Source organism: Chrysemys picta, chromosome 21 (genome assembly GCF_011386835.1).
Source record: "Chrysemys picta bellii isolate R12L10 chromosome 21, ASM1138683v2, whole genome shotgun sequence".
In the NCBI taxonomy this organism is placed as follows: domain Eukaryota; kingdom Metazoa; phylum Chordata; order Testudines; family Emydidae; genus Chrysemys; species Chrysemys picta.
In genome coordinates this window covers 388,514-404,068 of record NC_088811.1, presented here as the reverse complement: position 1 = coordinate 404,068, position 15,555 = coordinate 388,514, and the positions used below count along the sequence as shown (strand labels likewise).

Genomic DNA, 15,555 nt, shown 5'->3' with positions numbered 1-15,555 from the left:
CCGCAGAGCATTGCAATGGGTGCACTATAAGAACCTGAATAGAATAGATTAGAATCACTGCAAATCACTCTCATCATCAAGTAACAAAGTCCAGCTGCTTACAAAAAAACACTATGAAAAAATCTCCAGATTGGGACTGTCACTAAGACACATTCAGCTGCATTGCAGATATGGTAAAAGGCTGTGATAAATGGAAGCAGAACAAAGAAACCCTTAGTTATACTCCTTACTTTACTGAAGTTGGGCTTGAGGAGCCCTGGAGGAGAGTTCAGCTGAATAATTCCCCCCCACACACACACACACTACATAGACTATATCCTAACTGCTTCACAGACTTTTTTCATTGCACCTTAGGGTACGTAAACACCACCCGCCGGATCTATTGGGGATCGATTTATCGCGTCTCGTCTAGACGTGGTGATCCCCGAACACGCTCCCCGTCGACTCCGGAACTCCACCAGAGCGAGAGGCGGAAGCGGAGTCGATGGGGGAGCCGCAGCCATAGATCCCATGCCATGAGGATGGGGGGCGGTAAATCGATCTAAGATACGTAGACTTCAGCTACGCTATTCTCGTAGGTGAAGTTGCGTAACTTAGATCGATTTCCCCTCCACCCTCCCCCCCCCAGTGTAGACCAGCCCTTAGCCTCGTAGTGCAGCATGTCACAGCATCCACTATACCTTGGAAGCATCTCTACTTAAGACACAGGTCTACATTTAGTGGCGTCACAATGGATGAATCTGTTTATAATCTAGATAAATTGAGCCCCACAGCCCTCTAGGAGGGGAGAGACTCAACAGCAAACAAGTCAGTGCAAATGTCAGCCACGCCACATGTCTAAATAAACATTAAATTGGAGAATAAATACACAAGGCAAGAAGGGTCTCCTAACAGTACTAGGAACTCAGGACAACACTGATTCAATTGTTTGCCTGCAACATGTGGCAGCTGGAGCTCCCATAACAGTACTATACTGTGTTCAGGTGACTTGCTTTCATTAGTTAATGAAAGGATCTTGTTTGTGATTAACTTGTCAGCCAGAACATTGTCTTGACTAGTAGAAATGAATTCAGATCTTTCTGCATATGCCTCCTCCATAATAACCACACACTTGTCTCGTCCAGGAAGACAAGGTAAAATACTTGAAAGCTAGTCAGACCAAAATATGTTTAGTTTAAGCCAATGCTGGTTCAGCAAACTAAACTCTGAAATGGAGGGAAGCACATGGTGTTACTAGTATTTTGGTACAAGGTTTTAGAAATAGTCATCTTTGTATGAGGTCAGAGATACAGACTGGGATGAGGCTGGCATAGCCCGAGCAGTGGGCAGACAACTTGCCCTGCAGGTTCACATGGCAAGTAGCAGATGCAGCCCAAGAGAGGAGCTACTCTAGTTTCTAAACTAGCGCCAAGTGCTCTTGACGATGACACAGCATTTTGTCAGAGTATGGCTGGCTTGTCCCTCACTACAACAGGGCAGGCAGAAGTGAACTCAAAGATTCACCTGATCATTCTCCATACAGGTCTACCCCCATAGAACAGGTACAGAACTCAGAAACTGTAGATCCCCTCAGATCTCTTAGAAGGCAGGGCAGTCCACATTGAAGCTTTATGCCCCCTTTCCTATGGCCAATGGAGCAGAGCTGCCAGGGACTCTTGTATTTGGCTGACTTTGACACCCCCATAAACATACTTGAATATACAAAAAAGGTCCCCTAAAATTAGCCATAGTGTAGAATCTCCCACCAGTGAGCCAAATACTTGGACTACACCACCATTCCCAGGCTTTTCAATAGGCCAGTCTCTTCCTTGACCTATCTGATGTGCAGCTTTTGCAGCTTCTCCTGTCCTTGACCCTTCTCCTTCTGTCAGCCTCTCCTCAGTTTCTCGTTTCCTTAAAGTAAGGCTCTGCGCGCTCATATGAACCTTAGGCCTATGAAGTAGTAGACCTTTCCTATGCCTTTGGCTCAATTCCTTGCAATACCTAGTCAGGTGGGGTCACTATAGCTGTGTAGAGACAGAGGGAATTAGGTCTTGTTGCTTTTAAATAGGGGAGTGGAAAGCAAGGGGAGAAAGCACTGTGACCCAGAGAATAAATCTCTTCCTGCCTCAGGCACTTTGACTGTAGCTCACTGCTCTGTACTCATGTACCATCTTGAGAGCAATTCCTTCTCTGAGTTCAGAGGGCTAATGCACTGCTTCGCAAGAGATCAGAGTTGTTTTGGAATGCATCCCTAATTCTTGGCTGGAATTAAACAAAAATAAATTCTTGTCTCCATTTCCAAGGAAGAGCTGATCATAAATCCCAAATTACCATGCTTCCCCTTCTAAACTGAAAATGTGCCCACATCCTTTGTGTGCTATGTACGTGTTTCTACTGCAGAATGTGCATGTGCTTTACTTGGGCAATTGCAAAGGTTTAACACGGATATTTCCTTATTACTAATCTTATCATTTACAAAAGAGTTTTACCTTGAGGCATCCTGGCATTGGAGAAAATTACAAACAAAAGTTTCAAAATCTCATTACTCAATGAAGCAGCATAAGGATTCCGCATAAAAACTGTGGTCTGAAAAGGTCACACAAAGAATGGCACAGTGGGGATGTTGGGTATTTTTTGTGTTGAATTTGGGAATGTACCAGATTTATTAGTAAAATTATTAGAGTAAATTTGATTGTATTCCCTTAGAAATGTAAAAGTGAGCACACCAATAGCAGAAAGCTCCAGTGACAATTTCAGGGGGTGAGCCAGCACGTTCTGAAGTCTAGACTTGACTTACTGCTCTGGATGTTCTGGGGGCTGGGGTGGCAAATGTGACTAGCAGCGCCTCCGGCTCTCTAAAATTACACGATGGAGCTACTTCTTTCGCCTCTGAAAATTCGCATCAGCACGCAAGATAGTGTGATGATTGATGCCCTATGAATAGCTTAGAGAGAAAGAAAAGAGTGATAGAAAGGAACAGAGAGAAAGCTTAGCAGTATAAGGAAAGTGAGACTAGTTAGAAATAGACCTATCAGCTAATGGAGGGGAGGGGAAAAAAGCAGAAGAAAGAAAGCCAGTCCTTGGCACAGACCCATCAAACTAAGTGTAAAGCCAGTGAATTCTTCAGCTGCAGAAGTTTTAAAACGTGTAACTTGTGAGTGAACATTTGCTAATTCTGCATTTTTAAAATTTGCTTAGTTCTGTTGGCCACATCTAGATATTGGAACTGGATCCTGGAAATAATTCTTGCTAAGAGATTATTCTGTTCCCTTTATGCAAGATTCAGTTGTGTGCTTTCCTTGGGCTTTTTCCTGGTAACCATCTGACTGATATTTTGTCTAAATCTGTTTAAGTAAGTTATGAAAAGCCCCTTTCTGTCCATATCCAAAACAGCTCTAAGGTACCTCTCGTGGTTTGTTAGATCTACTTATTGGCTCAGATCTTCAGTGGAGTAAAGCTGATTTATATCCACTGAGGATCTGACCCAGTGTGTTTAAGGACTGTGCTAGTTGGAGCTTCCTGTATTCATGAATTTTCACTTACTGCAGTATCAGAGACAACAGTTCAGATGCCATTGGGTCAGTTCATGAGAGAGACCTACAGTTGGTTTGGTTTCCTTGGTAACTGATACATGAACATTGCATAGGATAGAAAGAGAGAAATGTGAATTTCAATTAAGTGTGCATTGTTGGATGAGGGCAGATTTTTTGGAGCTGGAGCTCATATCTGCTAAGATATATGCATCTGAATATGGGCAGACATCATGTAGACAAAAATAGACCCCCATAAACAGATTCTGTACACTCATCTGTGACAGTAACTCTTAAGGTAGGAGATGCAGAGATTACTATAGATCTTGGAAAAATATCTATTTGTCCATCTGTTACGTATCCCCAGGAATGTGAAGAAAAACATGCTACCATATCATGGTATCAGCATGTCTTACCTTGAAAGTGTTTATTATAGAGCATGAGACAGCACAGGCCATTCAAGAGATGCACAGCTGAATAGTTCTGAATGTGGATAATGCTCAGGCCTGTTAGCCAGTGACTGACTCTTAAGTCTAAAAGTTGCAGTAATACCTTCTGCTTATTGACCTGCCCTCCAGCACAGTGTCCCTGTGTGAGACCAGAATTAAAGGTTTGCATATTTAATGACTCACCAACTATCCTCAGCTAGTCAGTGGTTCATAAATAATATTGATTTAGAGCTACAGGGAAAGGTGGAACCAATGTACATTCTAACTGGGCCTGGTTTAACTGAATCGACACCCACTTGCAATCCACACAGTCAGCTTTCAGTAAACTGATAACATTCTATTTCCTTTCTTTTCCTTCGGTTTATATTTAAAATTTTATCTTCTTGAGGTATTTTTGTAGTATTGCTAGGCTGTGATTATCATCTGGATTATAGTCCTGTTGTAGCCAGTGAAATTAGGACTGAGATAGAAGACGGCCTATCATGCAAGGGAAGATAGGTTGGGGCTGGAAATGCCACCAGAACAACTATCTGTCTTCATTTTACTTCATATTGCACTTTACTATCCTAAAATGTTTTGAACTCTGATCTGCTGCTGCCTGGTGAAGAGAGGGAATCACACAGGCAGCATCTGGGAGTGGGCCCTTTTCTCTCCAGGCAAATAGAAATACTTTGTCTTGCCTCCATTGAAGTGAAACTATTGTAAGGTTTCTTTGATGCCATGTGTATGCTAATAGCTCTTTGGTATTGTTTTGCTATCTGAAGCCCTCTGGTGGACCATAGGCTGTACAAAAGGGTGAGTTAGCTGCCTGCTAGCCAGTTTCTCTCTCTATTCCATTTTAAATATTTTTGCTTTCTGCTTGCTTGCATGGGGCTGCAGCCTAGATATGCCAGTAAGTTTCACATCCATTAATTATATGAAACAAAATACTGTATAAACTAACCCTATTGCAATTACTAACACTGCTGCTTTTCACAACAGGACAGAACTCTGCAGTAGATGTTACAAATGCATGAATAAGTGGGGAAAAAGGACTTTTATATCCATCACTGGGCATGCTTAGAAAGTGGTATTGGTGGGAACTTAACAGCCATTTTGGATACTGTAAACAGATTTTTTTTAAACTGGAATGGGTCTGCACTGGCACATGCTAAATGGGTAATGACTTCCTTCATAATTAAAATGTTGCAGCATTAATATTAGATTTTAGCATAAAATAAAATAATTTCCTTGTCATGTGCTCAGCAGGAGAGACTAAAGCCAAGCACCAGGCACTCCATCCTCCCATTAGAATTGGGAACAGAATCCAAGAATCCTGCCTTCTAAGGCCTGGTGTGTGTGTTGCATTGGTGTAAAATGTCACAGATCAGAATAGCATCATTTTATATTCACTTTACACTGGTGTAAACGACGGCACCTGGTGCAGGGCAATAAGATTCAGATCTCCAGTCTGCTGTTCTCCACAGATTCCCTTCTAGAGCTTAGAACAGAACATGGGCACCCTGACTCCCAGTCTCCGCACAGTGTCACTGCTGCCTGATGGTTTTCTGAACAGCTACCAGGATGCTCCATTACAAGCTTGTCAGTTTCACTGTGCTACTTCTGAAGGCTCTTGCTGAGCAGTAGTGCGAGAGGCTAAGGAAAGGAGACTCTTCTCCTCTCTCCCAGCAGCAACTAAACACTGCATCTGTGTTTCTGAAGATGCTCAATACTTTTCAGAGAAACAGCAAACTTAGGAGAAAAGAATCCAAAAGTTGGAGTTCGGGAAGAGACAGGGAGGTGGCTTTACCCTTCCTCCCAGTGGTGGGAAGTGAAGAGGGTTCTAGACTTATCACCTAGAAAAGGGTCCAGAGACAGCACCCTAATTGGAATCCTACTAGCTGGAAGCTGGGACACTCTGTTTCTCACCAATATGCTGTCCTGAATTAAATGGGGGACCTCCCCATTTTTCCTATTTAATGTCTGTTTAACTGAGTTAGTAGTCATGAGGCTGGTAGGTGTTGGGCCTGTGCAGGTGTTTGTAGCTATATATCGATGTGCTGCTTGTCACAAAGACCTGTGTTATGAGACTGCAGTGAAAATGAGCATAATTGCAAATTAACAATTCATTATTCAAAAACCTATGCTGCTTCCCCTCCAAACTCCTCTCCCACCATCACAGTTTTGCCATTGCCTTTCACAGTCCTCATCCTCTTCAATGAATTGCTCTTTAACTCCTCTGTCCCCCCCATACAGTTAGCAGTTACCACTCCAGTCCTCTGCTGCTTCCCTTGTCACCTTCTGCCCTTTCCCTTCACCTGGAGACAAGAAGCAGCATAGGTTACCTGCTAAATTCACTTGCTCAACTATTGCAAACTGCACTTCTTCCTATAGGACAGGCTATGAAGCTCTGAAAGATTTATTTCCAGCTTCCCAGCCATGCACGCAGGTAACACAGAACAAAAGTACTGGATTTGTAGCTGAAATTCTTAACATTTACTCACTCCTTTGTTCTAGAAATAATAAAATGATGAGACTTACACTTTAATGTCTCAGAATGAGCCAGTCAGGTTCAAAGCTGAACAGAAAAACGTGAGAGGGCACACATTAGGAATAGAGGAGAGAACAAAGAAATTGTGCCATCATGCCTTTCCTAAAAGAATACATGCGTGCTGTAGTCTCAAGATTACCTGCAATCGATACATCTTTCATGGTCTGCACTCTTAAAAGAGCCTGCTGAGAGGACTCTATAGGTGAGACTTTTGCATTTTGGAAACTCGATAGTTTCCTTAATGCTTGTGATGTAATAATGAACATTCTGTAAACAAATATCAGCATCATAATGAAGTGCCCTCTATGTAAAGACTTCTTTATTCTTTTGTCAAGATCCACATATGGAAACTTGAAATTGGAGCGTTTGTTAGGTTTCTTCTTTGCGAGATGTCCTGTGGGTGCTCCACTCCAGGGGAAGGTGCGTTCCTGCGCTTTTGCTCTGAGAGTTTTGCAGCAGTGCCCGTATGGGTCATGCACGCGCAGTGCCTGCCTCATGCACCATTGGCTCCTAATAGCGTGTGCGCGACCAGGACTCTTCAGTTCCTTCTCAACCATCCCCTGCCTGAGACGGAGCTCAGCAGTCCCATTGAAAACCTTAATTTTTTCAAATAGATAGTAGTTTAAATTAGTAAATTAGGTTAGTTTAGACAAGTTAAGTTTCAGTAGTTACCTTTTTGTCCCATTTCAAAAAAAGAAAAATTATATCCTGTAGCTTAGTTAGAGATAGTTAAGAAAATGCCTGGTTCGCCAGGTTTTAAAAGATGCACGGCGTGCAGAGAGGGCGATGCCTATCTCAGATGGACATGCTCAATGTGTCCATAATCTGGGGGAATCTAATATTCCCCAGAAATGTGCCCATTGTAATAAACTGAAAGCTAGGGCACGAAAAAATAAAGACCTGAGGCTTACACTCATCCTAATGGAAAAGTCCCTCAGACCAGTCTCTGACCCTGGACAGGAATCTTCTTCTTGCCAAAGGTCACCATTCTCCTCACCGCCTAGATCAGTGGTGGGCAACCTGCGGCCCATTAGGTTAATCTGATTACGGGCTGAGAGACATTTTGCTGATATTGACCGTCTACAGGCACGGTTCCCCGCAGCTGCCAGTGGCCACGGTTCACCATTCCCAGCCAATGAGAGCTGCAGGAAGTGGTAGCCAGCATGTCCCTATGACCCACTGCTTCCCACAGCTCCCACCACTGGCCTGGCTCCTCTAAGAACAAATAAAATGGTGAAAAAGCGGCCAGCTTCCTCGCCTCATAGAGAGCAGACCACCGCGAAACAGTTGCAGACCAAATTGCTCTCATCAGTGTCAGCCGCTCTGTGGCTCAGCACCGTCCGTGCTGCAGCCAGCACCAACCGCTCAGGTGCAGAGGTTAATGGCTCTAAGTTGCCTGCTTCCACCACAGCACTGTCAATAGCACCAAAGGAGACAGTACTGACAACTACTCCTAATCCCATGCTGCAGGCTAATGCTCCTAACATGACGGCGCCACCTCAGTTTACTTCAGCACTGACTTAGCGCACTGTGCCACCACTCCGATTGGCACCCTGCCCTCGGAACTGATGCTCTCAGCACCATTCTGTTCCCCGCATCATAAAGATTTGGTGGTCTCCTCAACTCCAGAATCCCCTCTATTAGGCACCAGTGTCTCACCAGGGCCCACAGTACTGCTCTCTCCGATACCATCACTGTTTTCCAGGGATGAAGATGACAAGGTTGAAGGGGTATTCTCCTCACACCATTCTTCCCCAGTCGGGACCCTGATTATTGCTGGACCACCACAGTCCTCATATTCTCATGATCTACCACCCTGGTATGGACGCCCATGGATGGGACCACCAGTGCCCTTCCGCGGTCACTGGCCATACTGGAGTCCCTGGTGTCCCTATAGAAAGAACCATAGCAGGTGCCACAGTCCATGTAGGGAAGACACCAGACCCTCACCTACACCTTTTGGAGGCTGTAGCGGCGGACACAAGGGAGGAGCCCACGATTCAGTAACAAGAGAACACGGCTCCAGACACCTCTCCAACCAATAATAATTCATCTTCCTCACCAGATGAGGCTATTATGTCTCCACCACCAACCATTGCAGAAGACTTTATCAACTTTTAGGACCTGTTCAAAAGAGTGGCTAACGAGCTTAAGATTGCTCTGGAGGAAGTGTTGAAAACTCAGCATGACTTAACCGATATCTTGCAGATATCTGCCTTCTCCAAGATAGCTTTGCCCATTAATGGGGTCATCATGGAACCTGCCAAGACAGTGTGGTAAACTCCAGCTACAATACCCCCAACCTGAAAGAAGGCGGTCCAAAAATGTTATGTTCCCTCGATCTGAGGTCCTCTTTTCACACCCATCACCAAACTCGCTGGTAGTGAAAGCGGCCAATCAAAGGAGCAAACAACACCACTTTTGGTCCACTCCTTCTGATAAGGAGAGTAAGACGCTGGATCTATTTGGCCGCAAGGTATACTCTTCTTCTACACTACAATTTCGGGTGGCGAATTACTTGCCAAATATGACCACAGGAATTATGGCAAATTTATGGAAATTATTAATGACATTCCTGAGGGAAAAGAGACAACCATTCAAATGTCTGGTCTCTGAAGGACAGATGATTTCACACATGGCTCTATAGACCACACTGGATGCTGCTGATACGGCCGCCAGGTTCACTGCTACAGCTTTAGTCATCAACTGTATCAACAACCTAGATACCCGTCTTACACACAGCAACACCAAAGACCATGCAACCAACATAGGCAGAGACCACAGTGACAACGCCCTCCATCACCAGCGGCATCTCAACCTAGTTCCTCCAATAAGCAAATTTGAAGTCTTGGTCAAGGGTCAGGAAGACCTCTCACCCCTTTCAGCACTTACACCATTCATCCAGCTTTTTGGAGACTGTTTGCTCCCATTCTATCCCAGTTGGGTGGCTATCACCACAGACAAATTGGCCCTGGAAATTATCAGATTGGGCTATACCATTCTTTTCCTGTCTATACCCCCCTCTTAACCCTCCTGCCTCCCTCTTCAGGGACCCCTCTCATGAACACTTGTTACGCAAGAGGTACAACATCTCCTCCAACTAGGGGCAGCGGAGACTGTCCCTGTTCAACACAGAGGGAAGGAGTTTTACTCCCACTATTTTTTAATACAAAAGAAAAGTGGGGGGGTGGCGACCCATCCTCAATCTCGGGCGACTGAACACATTTGTGAGAAAGCAAAGGTTCTGAATGGTCACTTTGACAACAATACCACTGGCTCTGGAGCAGGGAGACTGGTTTTCAGCCCTCGACCTGGAGGATGCTTATTTTCATCTTATAATACACCCTGCCCACAGAGGTTTTCTCCGATTTACTTTGGGCACAGACCACTATCAGTACAAATTTCAGCCTTTCGGCCTGTCAACAGCACCTCACGTTTTCTCCAAGATCCTTGCGGTAGTAATGGTGAACGTCAGAAAGCAAGGAATAATAATTTTTCCTTACCTGGAAGACTGTCTCCTAAAGTCGCATACTCAATCAGATGCCATTCGATCCACTCAAGCGGCCATGGATTGCTTCCAGAGACTCGGACGACAAATAAACATGAAGAAATCTACAACAGAACCAACTCAATGGCTGGAGTTCATCAGCGCTTACCTCGATTCGAAAGCGGTGAAAGCGTCATTTCCATGAGACAGATCCAACACCATAAGATCACTCATATTAATGATACAGAACAGTCCATAGACCATTGCCCATGAATGCTTACAACTGTTGTGGCACATGGTGGCGTGTACATTTGTGGTCAAACATGCACACTTGCACATGCGCTGCCTACAAGGATGGCTAGCAACCACTTACAAACGAAACAAACACAGGTTAAACATGTGACTAAATATGCCACCCAAGGTCAAGGACTCACTGACCTGGTGGACTCAACCACACAACCTGTGCTCGGGTATCTCTTTCACACAGGATCCTCCATTAATCATGATCACAATGGATGCATCCGTTATTGGGTGGGGGGCTCACATGCAAGAGCGCACAGCTCAGGGATTATGGTCCACAACAGAGACAAGACTACATATAAATCTACTAGAATTTCACTCCATCCGCAACGCCTGCCTCTGCTTCCTGCCACTCATAAGAAACCAAAATATATGAGTAATGACTGACAACATTGCCTGTATGTTTTACATAAACAGACAAGGAGGAGCCTGGTCACATTCACTATGTACCGAGGTGATGAAACTCTGGAATTGGTGCATCCAACAGAATATACATATCTCAGCCTCCTACCTCCCAGGATGCCAGAACACCACGGCAGACAAGCGCAGCAGATATTTTCCCTTCGATCACGAATGGGAGTTAAACACCACCATACTGGGGGACATTTTTCAAAACTGGGGTCACCCACAAACGGATCTATTCGCGACGGCTTGCAACACAAAATGCCCCAAATTCTGCTCCAGAGCTGGTCTGGGGAAGCGATCAATGAGGGATGCATTCATGATCATTTGGAACACAGACCTTCTAGACTCGTTCCTGCTAATACCATTACTATCCAGAGTAATAAAGAAAATAAGGACCAACAGGCTCAAGGTCATCTTAATAACCCTCCCGTGGCCAAGACAAATATGGTATCTGTACATTACATGGATGTTGGCATGTATCACAATCACACTCCCTTTCCAGACAGATCTACTGACACAACAGGAGGGCCAATTACAACATCCCAACATAGGGATGCTACATCTGAACACCTGGTTCTCTAATGAGGAGCTAGTTTGCTCTGAACAGGTCCAGCGGGTGCTACTACACAGCAGGAAACAGACTACATGTAACACTTACCTCCATAAGTGGAAAAGATTTACTTCATTGTGTGCCGCTAGACAAACGGTTGCAACATCTGCACCTCTTCCAATTGTACTTGAATACCTCTTAGAATTGAAACAATACACTCTATCCCTCAGCTCAATTAAGATACATCTTGCAGCTATCTTCGCCTTTCACCAAAAAATCGGCAACACTACAGTCTTTGTTCACCCAATCACAAAACAATTCCATCTACGCAACCATGGGACTTAAACTTGGTCCTAACAGCCCTCACCCACATAAACCTTTTGAAACTCTAGCAAACTGCTCCCTACTACACCTCTCCATGAAGGTGGCATTTCTAATAGCGATCATATCAGCCAGACAAGTGGGAGAAATCGGAGCGCTTATGGCAGACCCACCATATACCATCTTTTGTAAAGATAAAGTAACGTTACGTACCCATCCCAAATTCCTTCCCAAAATACATTCCTCCTTCCACATCAATCAACCGATACAGCTACCAACCTTCTTTCCTAAACCACACGCCAACAGTTTTGAGGCTATGATGCACACCCTCGATGTTAGGAGAGCACTGTCTTTTTACTTGGACAGGACCAAGCCATTTAGAGTCTCACTGAAGCTTTTTATCTCCATAGCAGAAAGTTCTAAGGGTAACTCCATATCCACTCAAAGTAACTCTAGATGGATATCTGGATGAATCCAATTATGCTATCAATTAAAAGGCATACAACCTCCAGCGGGGATGAAGATGCACTCTACTAGATCCATATTGGCATCAGTAGCATTCTTACACAACGTTCCCCTAATAGACATTTACAAGGCCGCCACCTGGGCCTCTGAACATACTTTCGCTAAACATTATGCTGTCACGCAAGGCCCTCAGGCAGATACTTGACTTGGTCGAACTGTGCTATCAGTTGTTTTTCTGCCAATTCCAAAGCCCCTACCATCCTAGGCGGGCAGTGCTCTTCAGCCACCTGGAGTGGAGCACCCACAGGGACATCTCTCTCGAAGAAAAGGTTACTCACCTTGTGCAGTAACTGAGGTTCTTCGAGATGAGTGTCCCTGTGGGTGCTCCACTACCCACCCACCTCCCGTCTACTTCGGAGTTAGGGGCAGACTCCAGGGTAGAGAAGAAACTGAGTCGTCTGGATCGCGCATGTGCTATTGAGGCGCCAACAGCGTGCTAGGTAGGCACTGTGCATGCGCAGCCTGTACTGGCACTGCTGCCAAACTTTCTGAGCAAAGGCTCAGGGACGCATCTTCACCTGGAGTCGAGCACCCACAGGGACACTCATCTCAAAGAACCTCCGTTATTGCACAAGGTGAGTAACCTTCTCGTCGCATTCAATAATGAAAATAAAGACCCAGGTAATTTTGAAGGGAGAGAGATTGGGGAGGACAGATCATTGATTTCAGTGGAGCTATGGCAAGTTATATCAGCTGAGGATCTGCTCTTGGGATTTTAGTGTGGCGCTCTGCAGCGGCTAGAGAGTTCAGTGCTACCTGTGAATGGAATTTAACATAAGAATTCTCTTGTTATTGTTGCAGTTTAAATGGATTGTAGGGCATATCAGAAACTACAGGAAGCAATTTCTGAAGGTGCAGTACATGTGCAGGTTTCTCCATAGGCTAAACACAGTAGGATGGATGGGATTCAAATATCTTGTAGTTACTCACTGGTATGAAATATTTAAATGGCTTGATTAAATGACCAAAAAGCAGCCAGGAACATCAATCATTTTGCTTTTATTTTAATTGTATATGATTTCACTGTCTCTCTGCATCACAGTCTGATATATAATAAAACACTGATTCCTCAAATATTTAAAAAAAAAGTGCTCTGAAGTTTCACTGTAAGTAGCTGAAATTTAATGAGAAATTGTCTAAATGAAATATTCTATTCTGTTACAAGAATGTATGGGGAGCACAATTTAACACTTCCCACCTTTTAATGTACAGCAGACATGAGTGGATTTTTTTGTCCATTTCCCATTCAATGGCTCATCTCTCCCTCTACCGCTAAGCTCTACAGTGATAGTTCTTAGCCCACATGATTTTCCAAATAAAACAAAGGAATCTATTTATACAATAGATGTAAATGGCTTCATGTAGGGGGGAGGGATAGCTCAGTGGTTTGAGCATTGGCCTGCTAAACCCAGGGATGTGAGTTCAATCCTTGAGGGGACCACTTGGGGCTCTGGGGCAAAAATCAGTACTTGGTCCTGCTAGTGAAGCCAGGGGGCTGGACTTGACCTTTCAGGGTCCCTTCCAGTTCTATGAGATAGGTATATCTCCATAATATGTATATTATATAAATTAAATAAAATATAACAATCCCTGACATCTGAGATGGTAAGGGAGCAGCAGATGTTCAGAGATTTTTCTTAAGATCTACCTTTAATATGACACGTATAAGGAACTAACCACTATGTGATGTCTAGTTTGAGGTGCACAGGGGAGACTTGGCATTTCATTTATAATAACTGAGGAAAAATATATTGCAAATGGAGACATGTATGTAAAAATGGTCCACATTTGATTGTGTTCCCTCGGCCCAATATGTCAGTTGTCTTGTTATTTTTGAGGCAGTGACTGTGTCTTTATACATGTTTGCATAGTGCCTAGCTCAGTGGGACCCAATCCTTGATTGGGACCTTTGGGCTCCACTGTAATACAAATAATTAAATGTGAATCAGGGAAGTACAGCCAGTGACTAATGACTTTAAATCAACCAGTTTTTCAATGAATAATGGGTTATGTGCACAAGGGGAGTGTAAATACATTTTAGCATGATGCATCAGAAATCATTCCAAGTGCACAGTTCTCATTTTCACAATAAACCACAGTTTCTGCTTCTTACTCTCTTAACCTGTACTACTATTTTTTCTGTATATTTGGAAAATGTAAGTGATGAGCTACTGCAAGTTGTATCACCTGCGACTTTGCTGAAGCATAAGAGACTGTACAACTACTCATTCTTTGTTGCTGTAAATGTGCATGTATCAACATGCACACAAACCTTGTGTGTGCATGTACACACCACACAGTGCACCAACACTTGTATACACACTGGATTAAAAAAATTAATTGCAATTAATCACACTGTTAAACAATAGAATACCAATTGAAATTTATTAAATATTTTTGGATGTTTTTCTACATTTTCAACTATATTGATTTCTGTTACAACACAGAATACAAAGTTTACAGTGCTCACTTTATATTATTTTTGTTTACAAATATTTGCACTGTAAAAATGATAAAAATAGTATTTTTCAATTCACCTCATACAAGTACTGTAGTGCAATCTCTGTCATGAAAGTGTAATTTACAAATGTAGATTTTTTTTGTTACATAACTGCATTCAAAACCAACAATGTAAAACTTTAGAGCCTACAAGTCCACTCAGTCCTACTTCTTGTTCAGCCAATCGCTAATAAAAACAAGTTTGTTTACATTTACGGGAGATACTGCTGCCTGCTTCTTATTTACAATGCCACCTGAAAGTGAGAACAGGCGTTCACATGGCACTGTTGTAGCTGGCATCACAAGATATTTACATACCAGATATGCTAAACATTCTTATGTCCCTTCATGCTTCAGCCATCATTCCGGAGGAAATGCTTCCATGCTGATAATGTTCGTTAAAAAATAGTGTGTTAATTAAATTTGAGACTGAACTCCTTGGGAGAGAATTGTATGTCCCCTGCTCTTTTTTACCCACATTCTGCCATATATTTCATGTTATAGCAGTCTCAGATGATAACCCAGCACATGTTGTTTGATTTACAAACACTGTCACTGACAAAATACAAAGAAGATACCAATGTGAGATTTCTAAAAATAGCTACAGCACTCAACCTGAAGTTTAAGAATCTGAAGCGCCTTCCAAAATCTGAGAGGGACGAGGTGTGGAGCGTGCTTTCAGAAGTCTTAAAAGAGCAACATTCTGATGCGGAAACTACAGAACCCGAACCACCAAAAAAAAAAAAAAAAAAAACAATCTTCTGCTGGTGGCATCTGACTCAGATGATGAAAATGAACATGCATCAGTCTGCTCTGCTTCGGATTGTTATCGAGCGGAACCAGTCATCAGCATGGATGCATATCCTCTGGAATGGTCCATGAAGGGACATATGAATCTTTAGCGCATCTGGCACATAAATATCTTGCAACACCGGTTACAACAGTGCCATGCGAACGCCTGCTCTCACTTTCAGGTG

The 15,555-nt window shown here is 43.5% G+C and overlaps 1 protein-coding gene across 30 annotated transcripts in view; it reads left to right on the top strand.

Annotated features, from left to right (window-relative positions):
• CAMTA1 (calmodulin binding transcription activator 1) overlaps positions 1-15,555 on the top strand; it is a 913,810-nt gene that overhangs the window by 887,567 nt on the left and 10,688 nt on the right. For 10 of the 30 annotated variants that reach the window (XR_010594213.1, XR_010594215.1, XM_065574887.1 and 7 more), the window contains one exon: positions 4,726-4,756. The exons of the other annotated variants lie outside the window; for them this stretch is intronic. Coding sequence is in view for 8 of the 10 variants with exons in the window: in XM_065574887.1 (XP_065430959.1) it covers positions 4,726-4,756 (31 nt within the window). In the remaining 2 variants the exon portion in view is untranslated. The remainder of the gene's footprint in view (positions 1-4,725; positions 4,757-15,555) is intronic. 30 annotated transcript variants of the gene reach the window in all.